This window comes from Fukomys damarensis, unplaced genomic scaffold (genome assembly GCF_012274545.1).
Source record: "Fukomys damarensis isolate Sample0158 unplaced genomic scaffold, DMR_v1.0_HiC HiC_scaffold_16, whole genome shotgun sequence".
Lineage (NCBI taxonomy): Eukaryota > Metazoa > Chordata > Mammalia > Rodentia > Bathyergidae > Fukomys > Fukomys damarensis.
In genome coordinates, this window is record NW_022900928.1 from 118027750 (window position 1) to 118039736 (window position 11987).

Consider the following 11987-nt stretch of genomic DNA (forward strand, 5'->3'; position numbering starts at 1 on the left):
CAAAAAAAAAAAAAAAAAAGTGAGAAATAAATACACTTCTTTCTCCGCTGCTCAATACACATTCCCTTATTAGACCAGCCAAAATTTTACCTATTAGAGGTCAAATAGCTGAGGGAATGAGGAAGACAAAGTAGATGTGGTTAGGAATGAGTAGGGAAAAGAGTAAGGAGCAGATCTCTGATTGCCTGTGGATGAAAGGAAACCATCCCTCCATAAGGAATTGGGCAACTATGGGTTAACTGTGTTATTGGGCAAGTATGGGTTAACTAAGTAACTATCCTCTTTGTAGAATGCACTTGAGTGACCAAGACAACTTCTCTAATCTGTCACCAAAGGAGCAAAACAGACTCAAAGTCCTCTCATCCACCCCAACCCCAACCACTGCTCTTCTATGTGTAAATCCTGCTTGTTTTATTCCCAGGACAACTCCAATAAAATTAAACCACATAAATGTAAAAACAGGCATATAAAGAAAAACAAACTTCTATTTGGGGCTCTCAAGACTGACAGGAGAGTCACTCACTGAGCCGCCAGCATTAAAGCAATTTGCTCCTTCATCATGCATCAGAGTGGTCTGTCTGGGAATCTCATTCAGTTTCCTGCTGCACGGAGAAAGAGGCTCAAGACATTTTTCTATTTCACAAGTGCATTCAGGGATCACTCTGCCTCAGTTTCCCTCAACTCTGGACTCCCTCTCCTATTTCCTGGACCTGCTCTCTCTGCTGCCATCCCTCCCAACTTCCAGGATCATGCCTGGGTTTTTTTTCTCACCTCATCTGCATACTTCCAAGACCAATCCTCCAGAAATACTGAAACTGTCTGTGTGTGACCACACACACACACACACACACACACACACACATGCACGCACGCACGCACACCATGCTAGATATTCAAACAGGGCACCCAAACCTATCTGTGAACCCTCACTGAACTCTTTGGAAGTAAGTTAAGAAAATAGAGGGCCAAATTAGCATCCAAATCACAGAAAAAAGAAAAAAAGAAAAGAAAGGATCCCGCCCCCCTACTATCCCTGATATTCAGCATTACTCCTTCTGGTCCCAATTTTCTATTCAATTTCTTTCATGCTATCAAAATCATCAACTCTACTTGTGCATGTTCTCAAAACCTGTTTGTCTCCTCTCCAAGTTATGTTTTATTTAAATCACTTAGAATCTACTTAGCTTCATCCACCCCATCTATGTTGAAAGAAAAGTCCTTTTTTAATGCAGTTGTTTGCCACTCTGCTATTTCTATATCAAATATCATGAGTTTTGGGGGGCCATTTGGGAGGAAACTATGCAGTTTATGACCATGGGCCACCCTCTATTACACAGTAATTTTTACATCAGTTCTTCCTTCCTATTGAGCAAAGTGTACAATTTTGTGCAAATGCTATAAAACATACTGTGAGTCCCCCCCACCCCCAGAGTCCCCAACTCAATTTATGCTGCTCTGGGAAGAATTGTAGCTTGGAAATATCACTCAGTTGTCTGCCAAAGAAGTAACAGCTATCATTGGGCTCTTGGCTACCATATACACCTAATACTGTAGAATGCTTTGCAATTTAAAAAGGTCAATCAAACTTGCCACATCTGAAATGTGTACAATAATCACTACTTTATATAGAGATTGTTACAAATGAAGCATAGAACAGTTAAGTTCATTGTCTTACATCATAGACTCAACAATCTGTAGACTTGGGATCCTAAAGTCTTTAAATTCATCTACATAAATTTGTACTTCCTTAAAAGATTAGGCATTGGACTTTCCAACTAGTATTACTTCCTTTACCCCTTTCTGGAGAATGTCAACACTTTTCCTCAGAAAATTTTGTTTATTTCTAATGTCAATTATAAAATGAGTTCCTATCGATATTGTGAAATAAATATCAAAAAAATCTCAGCAAGCTACAAATAGAAAAGAACTTTCTCAACCTGATAAAAGGACTCTGAAAAATCTATAGCTAATATCATATTTAATAAAGTGTGCATGCTTTATGGCCAAGAACAAATCTAAGACATCTGCTCCTACCACTTCTATTCAGCATTATATTGGAGGTCTTAGCCAGTAAAGAGAAGAAAAAGAAATAAATGGCATAAAAAAGGAAGATATAAGTGACAGAAGGAAAAGGAAAAAAATAGAACTATCTTTAGTCTCAGATGAGACCCCACTTACGATAGCTTCCCAAAAACCCACAAAATGCTCAAGGAGAGATCTAACAACATACGTACAAATCTGTGTATCAAAACTACAAGACAGGCTGCAGATTTAGCTCAGCTGCACCGCGCCAGCCTTGCAAGCCCGAGGTCCTGAGTTCAACCCCCAGTACCAAAAAACAAAACAAAACAAAACAAAACCCTATAAGACATTCTTTACAAAGAATGAAAGATTTAAATAAACGAAGAAAGAAGTCATGCTCATGAATGAGGAGATTCAGTATTAGGATGGTCCATTTTCTCCAAATTGGTCTAGAGATTCAACATAATCCAAATCCAAATCCTAGTTGGTGGTGTTGCTGAAATTGACAAAGAAAGGGTGCTTCACAAGCACAAGGCCTGGAGATGGATCCCCAGTACCAAAAAAATTTAAAAAATAAAAAATTGACAAAGAAATATGAAATTCATCTGGAAATACTATATAGTTAAAGCAATTTAGAAAAGAGGAGCAAGGTCTGGGAGTAACTTTCCCATGTTGGAACAAGAATATGAAGGGTTACAGGAGAGAAGTCTTCAAGAAAGAAAATTAGCAGAATAAGGGCTGGGGGTGTAGCTCAGTGGTAGAGCATACTCGCCTAGCATGAGCAAAGCCCTGGATTCAATCCTTAGTACTGGGGAAAAAAAGTGTTAAACATTCACAATTATCAAATGGAAGTGAATTCCCCCAGAAGGGCATTTGAGACCAATGAAATAAGTAAACGGAAAATTCTATCATCAGTTTTAGGGAAAAACAAGACTGGTATGAAGAAAGGAAACGCAAACATTGTACCCAACTGTGAATAATTTTTCACGTGGTCATTATTATAACAAAACATTGATTGAACCCAAGAATGTGATATCTGTGTTTGTGTTTGGTTGGACTGGGATGAAAGCAGGAGACGGACTGAGAGAACATGAAATCCTCGACCATCATAATAGAAAATCCACAGGTGATACAAGAGGATCTGGAACTAGCAGAAGAAGCACAATATTGAGAAATATGTGGACCCCTACATATTGGATGAAACATCTTTGAGAGTTGAACTCACTGTCTTTGCCTGCAGAGACTGGGGCCAGAAGGTTTCTGGTTCTCACTATATATGCTTTATAAAGCCATTTCATATTTTCAACAATGCATGGAAGACACTTCGATTCAAACAAAAAAAAGAAAGACTAATTTTTCAAAGCCCAAGTTAATAATTACTGCTTTAAAAAAAATTCATTTCTTCCCTAAAGATGTTGAATCGAAAGACAGAATAGCAGGATGGATGAAAACAGTGAGGGTGAGAACCGGATGTGAGCCCCTGGTGGCTTTGTAGGTGAAGCCCAGAGCATGGTAACAGCAGCAGGCTGACTCCACACCATCTGTGTAGGACAGAGGTCATCTATGGGAAGGTGGCTTTCTGGGAAGATCTTGAGAACAAAGAGAACTGGTCATTTTATTTTATTTATATCTATGAGATTTTTGGCCAAAATGCAAGTTGCTGGGAAAGGGGCAATCTTATATCCCTAAAGCCTGAAACCAGCATTACCAGTTGGCATTTTTACTGGAACTAGCAAGAAGGCGTCACTGGATTAGAAAGCAAAGGAGAGTAAGGGGCTGTGGTCAGTGGAAAGGGGAACTGGTTTAAAGGGAAATGGGAGCTTGTGGTGTAACTACTTGGTGGTGGGAACATTTTAACAAGCCTACAAAACAATTTTTTCTTTGGTTCTGGGGCATGAACTCAGTGCCTTCACACTGAGCTACATCCCCAGCTTTATCTTCTTTTTTATTTTGAGACAGCATCTTGCTTATTTGCCCAAGATTGGCTCAAACCTGAGATCCACCTGCCTCAGCCTCCCAGAGTTCTGGGATTATAGGTATGTGCCACTATGCCTGGCCAGATTTAAAAATTTTTAAATCAGCAAGCATTATGGAAAATATCCATTCACTTCCCCACTACTGTCACCCACCTTATCCCTGATGCAGACCCCATCCCTAACCCCAGTCCCATTCCTGACCACCTGCCACTTCTGACCCTGACTCCTCTCCTACGTTCACCCCATTTCTGATCCCTGTCCCATCCTGGACATAATAAGCCCCTGAGCATCTAATCCTCACCCTGTCTCCTAAAACACCACCAATACAGTGGTGCCTTGGTTCACAAACCTAAATCTTTACGTGATTCTGGTCACAAATCAAATTGGATGAGAATAGAATCAAATTTCCCCATAAAGTCAACATTGAACCTAACCAGTGAATTTGATTTGGCTCTCATCTAATTTGGTTTGTGACCAAAATCATGGAAATAATTAAGTTTGTGAACCTAAGTACCACTGTTTTTGATATAATTAACACATTACACACTGTGTTAATCAAGTATCAAAATCCTGGCATTTTAGAAAATTGAAAATTTGAATCACCTACAGGTATGTCTGAGCTTTGCCCAGACAATCACATGCCACCTTAAGAAACCCAATCAAATCACATTATACTTGCTTGAAAAGATTTCTGACTATATCCCTCTTCTGTTTAGAACTCTCACTTGCTCTTTTACTTCTGTTTAACGCACATTTCCCAAACATGAGGCTGGCTATAGTTCCCTATGTTTTGGTCATTTGTATTTCCCTGGACTCAATATGGAACCCCATTTACTTACAGGGGCCCTTTGGGAGTTGTCTTTAGGGTGGAGAAGGAAGATGAACCCTAAGGAAACAGTAGGACAGGTGGAGAGGGCCTAAGGGAGGGAAGGAGGAGAAAGATGCCCCAGTTTTCAGTCTTCCTTACTTGATTCTTTCTGCTTCCCTCCCTACTTCTCTCCTGCATCAGATCTACCCCTGAAGGCTTCAGCCTCTGACTTTCCTCACCTACCTACCTAAAGAACCTCATGTGGGCCAGGCAGAGACTCCTCAGAAACCTGTGGAAGCTTCTGGAAACTCTTAGAAGGCTTTGATGACAATCCAAAAAGGATGGCAGCCCTACCAGTGAGGGCTTTTTTTTTTTTTTTTTTTGAGACATGGTCTCACTATGTAGTTGAGACTGACCTGGAATTCACTATGTAGCCCAGCCTGGTCTCGAACTCAGAGCGATCCTCCTGCCTCAGCCTCCCAAGTGCTGGGATTACAGGTGAGCACCACCACGCCTGGAGAGGGCTTTTTGCTTCAGCTTTATAGCCACTCACTCACCTCTGACATCTATTCCATGTCTGACCTCTCACTGGGACTCCCCCCACCTCCACATTTACCCCACCTTTAAGCCTCCCTCCAACCTGGTCCCAGCCATAGGTGGACTCTCTGTCTCTAAACCCTTACCAAGTCTTTGACTCTTACTCAGCCCATCCTGACCTCCAGCTTTCTTCCTATTCCTGACATTCATCCTCCGACTTCTCGTCTGACCCACGCTGCCACCCCATCCCTGCATCCGCCGCATCTTGACTCCAACCTCAATCTCTGATCCCAGTTTCATCTTTGACCCCAGTCCCACCTGGGAGCCTCAACCTCAGGTCATCCCCAACAGTGCCCATCCACACCCTCCCAGATTTACTCCAGCTCATTGGTGACTGGTTTGTACCATTAGCAATCAAAAGAACCCCGATGTCTTCAGTACTGTCTGCAACGCTTCTACACAGATAAAAACTAGAATGATGATAAACCACAAACGGAACCTTGATGAAGGAAATGAGTTGCCCAGGACAGCAGGAGGGTGTCAGGGAGAGAACAGATAAGAGGTTCTCAGAGCAGATGGTATGCAAATGACCTCAGGCCTTTTTAGCACTGTTCTTTCATTCAATAAATATTGACTGAGCATTTAATGGGATCTGGCAGTGTGTTGGACACCAGGGATGTAGAATGAACAAAACAGAAGACTTTTGCCTTCAGGGAGGGAAAACAGAAACAACTATAATTCCTAGTAAGCATGAGGGGGGCAGAGTTAATACAGTGCAAAGCTGGGCAAAGTCCTCCCAGGAGACAATGCTTAAGTGAAACTGAGACTCCTGGGAGGAACATTTCCTTTTATACATGGACAAACAATCCTCCCCAGCTCAGGGTACAGGAACAAATGCAAGTTTCTCTACCTCTAAAGACCCTTCTGCCAGAGGATGTACCCCATCAACCTAGAGAAATGTTTTTTGCTGCCCCCATTCTGTTGCAGGCACAACCAGCAATGCCACACACTTTTCACTCTGTCACATGCAGCACACTTGCACAGGGACTAATGTGAAACAGAAATTTTATTGGAAATAATGGGGCTGGCCAGCTGACTGACAAGGACGTGTGGGTCTGTGAGGTTGCCAGCGCTCCTTATGAGGCTGGAAGCGTCAAGAGGGCAAGTCTCGCTCCATCCATGGCTCTGCACGTATCCAACACCTTCACCACCCTGACTATGATCGTAAAATGAAGAGGATTTTGCTTCCCAAACATTCTTTGTTCACCCACAGCACCCAAGGGGAAATTCTTTCTGGCTCTACCACAAGGCCACCTGGTGGTTTGATGTTTCAGCAGCACCTTCCTTGATGTCCTCAGCACATACTACCACGCACAAGAGATTGGGAAAGAGTTCCACAAGATCAGATGACCCAGAAAATGCAGAGCTACCAACAGCCTGACACGCTCAGCATTTGGGGTGATGTTCTAGAGAGGTCTTACAAGAGGGTCTAGCTCATTTAGGAACACAGCTTTGTCCCAGTTCTTTGCTCTACTGTCAGATTCAGGCTACAGATGTGACCATGCTAAGGACCTAAGTAATGGATCAAAGATGTACAAGTTCAACCAAAATGAGGCTGATCCTTTTCGTGGCAGTGTGAGCCCAGTCCTTGAAGGTCTCTGGCACTTCCTCAGAAGGTCGGTGTGGTCTCTGAGGCACTGGTCCTTCATGTCCCCCACACTCTGTAGTTTCCCCTCAAACCCAGAGGTTTGAGCCAGACTTCCCCACCCAAGCAGCCTTGGGGTGGTGGTATTCTTTCCTTTGAGAGTGAGAGACTCTTTCATCAATGGCTTTCAGAGGTTCGAAGGGACAGTGCTAGAGGAACTGTAAGAGGAAACACGATGACGGGCCAAGAACTCCTTGCTGATCAGGCCATGGGCTGCGAGGATCTTGAGGAGCCTATGGCGAAACTTTTGGCCAATGAAGACATAGATGAGGGGGTTGAGGCAGCTATGGAGGAAGCCCAGGATCTCGGTGGCCTCCAGGGCCCGGTCAATTTCATTGCGGCGCTCGCAGGTCTCCTCGATCCCACCTGTCCTCATGAGGGTGTCCACCAGCAGGACCAGGTTGTAGGGCAGCCAGCAGAGCAGGAAGACGAGCACAACAGCGAAGATGACCTTCATGGCCCGATGCTTCTGCCCCATTTGGGCCTTAAACAGTGTACACAACGTGAAGCCATAGCAGAACAGCATGCCCAGCAGTGGCAGGATGAAGCCTAAGACCTGGGATGGGAGCCGCAGCCACAGGCGCACTTGGGTTGTCTCCTTACCCAGGAACTCATAGCAGACAAGCCTGGAATCGTTCAGAGTAAAGGCCTTGCGGAAGAGGCAAATGGGCAAAGACAGAATCAGAGATACTACCCAGATGCCCATACATATGAACTTGACCAAGTGGCGCTTTCGGGTCAGCGTGTGTGTGGCGTGGACAATGGCCAGGTAGCGGTCCATGCTGATGCCAGCCAGTAGTAAAATGCCACTGTAGAAGTTGACTTCCTTCAGGAGTGAGACCATCTTGCAAAAGGGTGTGCCAAAAATCCAGCCCTTCTCCCTGGTGATAGCCCAGACAGGCAAGGTCAGGGAAAAGAGCAGGTCAGCTATGGCCAAGTTGAGCAGGTAGACATCGGTGACAGAGCGGGTGACCTGGCTGCATAGGAGCACCAGCATCACCAGAGAGTTTCCCAACAGGCTCAGCAGGAACACCACAACATAGACGACAACCACAGCGGAGCTGTTGAGTGTCTCACTGTCTATCCTACAGGGGCTATAATCTTCTCCGATGGGTGGCATGCCAGTGAAATTTTCAAACGCCTCATCGAACCATAGCTCATCAGAAATATTCCAGAAGAAGTTATTTAAATAAGCCATGGTTTGATCTAGTAGAAAGATTAGAAGGGGAAAAAATGTGATTTAGTAACTCAGATTGAAGTCATTCTCATCAAGGATGGGATGGGACACCTTTTACCCTCTTCACCTCCAACTTGAGCTTCTTTGGAAGTTGGCTGCCCACAGCCATCAACCTTCCACAGTTTCGAGGCCCAGCCTAAGTATGGGATAAGACAGGATTCAGGGAAGACACTCTGGCCTTTAGTTGGCCCTACAACCATCTCGGCTCCACCTCCAGCTCTAGCTCTTCCCTCTTTACCCCTCTGTGCTCAGCCACGTCTGTGTATTAAGATAGGGGAAACCAACCTGATCGGTCTTATGCATTCAAGGGAAACCAGCTCTCAGCAAAGTAGAAGGAGGCAAGCCTGTTTAGGTGTCCCTGTCTACCTTATTTCTCTTTCTATGTTTTCCCTAAATCTTGTTTACCCATCTTAAAATCTACTAAGAGAAAAACTAATAAAAATAAACTGCACTAAACTATAAGGCTGCTCTTCGACTTACAGTGAGGTTACTTCTAGATAAATCCTTCCTAAATTAAAAATATCCTACGTCAAAATGCATTAAGCACACCTAGCCTACATCACAACTTAGCTTAACATACCTTAAACATTCTTGGAATAGTATATTAATATACAGTTGGGGAGAAAAAGTTTATTTTATAATAAAGTGTTGAATATCTAATGTAATTTATTGAATATTGTACCTAAAGCGATAAACAGAATGGCTGTTTACAAAGACAAAACTAATAAGTCAAACCATCAAAAGATGGGGCTGTCTATATTTTAAGCCTGTCTTAAATAAGCAATAAACACTTTGGTCCTCTGTCTAAACAAAGTTTAAGCATTTTAGAGGAAAATATCTTCATGTTGGCCCCTCAAATCTCCTCCTAAATACCCACAGACTGAGCAGTTTTCAAATAGTTACTTTTTTATTGTGAAACACTGTTAAAAGCTCAGAAGCCCAATGTGTGAACAGATCAAAACTGAGTTGCCAGGGAAGGAGGACTCTCTCCACCTGGACAGCACCTACAGAGCATCCCTAAGCCCCCAGGACTCTCTGGAGAATGGTCTGAAAGCCTTTGGAGTTACCCAGGGGGAGATCTGGACCCCAGCACCCACTCTCTCCTGGGTAACCTTGAGTAGGGCCTTTTCCCCCTATGGATGCCATTTTCTCTCTGCACACTTATGGGAGGCAAAGAAGATAACTCCTTATTTGCTTCCAGGTCTAGCATCTGATAAGTTCATTCAGATGCACACATTCTAGTAAATTCTCTCCTTGTCCGTATTTGCATTTTCATAGAAGACAAAAATCTTAGGGTAAAGCAATAAACATCAAATTGGAAAACTGTCAACTTCTGTCCCACAAAAGAAAGGATGAAGAGCCTGTGGCCTCCGTAACATCAGTCACATCTATGTATGAGGTCAGAGTTGAATACATGGTCCAAGGGAGGAGGCAAGAAGTCAATTTAAGCAGCTACCCTCAGGTCCCATAAAATGAGTGTTTCCTAAAAGAAAGTTAAACTAAGCCCCTCTACCCTGTCTTAACAGGAGGCTTCCTACCTGAGGCACCAGCCAGGTGTGTCCAACGTAGAAGATAGCAGAGACCAGAGTGACTTACCAGAGGGAACTAGATGAATAAAGGGAAATTGAGAAACCAACCACACAAGACCACACCTCCCTCCTGAGCCCCACCCATGTCTGCATTTAGGGAACAGATTTATGGAAGGATCCCAGCCCATCAGAGACCCCAGAGGTCTGTATGTCCAAGTGGGATGAGCAGGTATGAAGTTGAGGTTAAAGGTCCAGTATCTGAATTCTCCACTCTGTGATGACCACTTTTATCATTTATCCCTAAATTCCCTAGATGGCCTTTGAAAACTTCCTGTGTTCCTGACAAAAGTAAAGGTAAACTGAGTGTGGTGCCACATGCCTGGAGTCCCAGATACTTCAGGGGCTGGGCAAGAGGAGCATGAGTTTTGAGGCCAGCCTGGGCAACTTAGCTAGGACCTATCTCAAAATTTAAAAAATCTTAAAGGCTGAGAATGTACTCAGTGGTAGGGCCTTGAGTTCAATTTCCAAAACCAACAAGAAGTAAAAAGTAATAAATGTGGAAAGGATTTGACCTTTAACAGCAAATGCTTCAGAAGGAGTCCATGGCAGGAGAGACTTGTGGCGGGGAGTTGGTGAGGAGGCAGAGGACTTTGTTTGGAAAGCAAGCACACAATTTTTACTTGAATTTTAGGCTTCTTTGACCTAGTGAAGATTTAGAGGAGAAATGAACTCCCCTCTTTTGCACAACTACTGCCAATGATTGATCCTCTCAAATGGCTCTGGAGCTGGGGGCATGAGCCAGTCCTAGAGTGCAGCTAGATTGTGGAGAGGCCACTAGGGCTGGGGCAGTCAACGGTACAAGAGCTGGAGACTGTTACTGCCACTCCCTTCTGAAGTGGAGGCTCTTCTGGAACCAACCTGAGATGGCCAGCAGCTAACCACTGTGCCCTGGCTTCATTCCTCCAGCACTTAACTCACGCCTCCACTCTAACACGGACCCTGTGTGCTGCAGGGATGTGTTCATGAGTCAGGCTTCTCATCTGCACTATGAGCCGCTACACAGCTCACAAGGGCCCCTCTTTGACTCATCTCTGTGTCACCTGCCAGGGAGCACAGTTAATCCTCAGCCCATGGCTGGGGAAGGAATGATGTTAGACATAGCTCACAGGCTTGGATCACCAGCGCTGTCCAGCGTGTCCGTCACTTTCAGCCACACACCCGTATCTAGTGTATCTCTGAAAGCTTCACTTGTACAGCCAGGCTGGTTTCCTGGCATTGCTCCTACCCAACCTCCTTGGCTGTTTGAAGACGACGCCAATCACAGGAGTATAAATCCTGCCCTGCCACAAATGCCAAATGTGTTTGCTGCTGGTGCCTACAATTGTCACTACTCTCAGGAACAGTATCTAGATTGGGTCATGCTCTCCTCTGGGTTCTTTTTTTACATATGTAGAGGCAGGAAGTGTAAGGAGACAATTGCTCTAGTGTTACTCGCCCTCTAGTACTTTCACTGATGCTAGACTATAGCTTTCTAGTTACGGCCTCAACTAGAAAGAACTGGAAAATGGGGTAGTCCCAGAAGGGAAGGGACAATCCTCCATTAGTCATCCAGGGAAAGGAAGCTCCCCGGCCAGAAAACAGTGACTGGGGACACAGGAGAAAAGAAACAGTAGGGCCTAGACCAAAAAATACATACATATACCCTATTAAAAGGCAAGCAGAGGCAACTGGGAAAACATTTTGGCCACAAGGGGGCAGCAGTCGCCAGACAGTGAGCCACCAGCAAGCTACCCATTGAGAAAGTCTAGGGTCAAGGGCAGGACTGTCCAAATCCAGTTTTAAATTCTTCCTTGTGTATAGTTAGTCCCCTTCTGCTTTTCCTAAGCCCTCAGTCAAATCCGCTCATGATCCCCCTTCTTCTTCAATGAACCACAGAGATTCAGGAAAGTTCTGGTCTGGTCTACCCTAGAGCAGAGGAGTAAAGGGAAAGCAGCCCATCTGGATGAGCACGGTGGTGACAGCAGAGATGACTCTGGTCTCCACAGGAGGGTGGATCTGAAAGACAGAGGGTGAAAAGAATCTTTCCCTTTGTGATAGGAAAGAGCATTCCACTGGAGAAGGGAGAAGGCATATAGAAATAAGTCAGAATAAAATTGTTCCTATTTGGAAAGGT

At 44.3% G+C, this 11987-nt stretch overlaps 1 protein-coding gene across 1 annotated transcript; it reads right to left on the bottom strand.

Annotated features, from left to right (window-relative positions):
* Positions 1-6429: 6429 nt before the first annotated feature.
* On the bottom strand, positions 6430-9863 carry Cxcr1 (C-X-C motif chemokine receptor 1). The gene is made up of 2 exons (XM_010611977.3): positions 9824-9863; positions 6430-8254 (listed from the first exon to the last, which is right to left on the bottom strand). Exon 2 carries the CDS (start codon positions 8244-8246, stop codon positions 7176-7178), a length of 1071 nt encoding a protein of 356 aa, XP_010610279.1. The 5' UTR covers positions 8247-8254; positions 9824-9863; the 3' UTR covers positions 6430-7175.
* Between the last annotated feature and the right edge of the window lie 2124 nt (positions 9864-11987).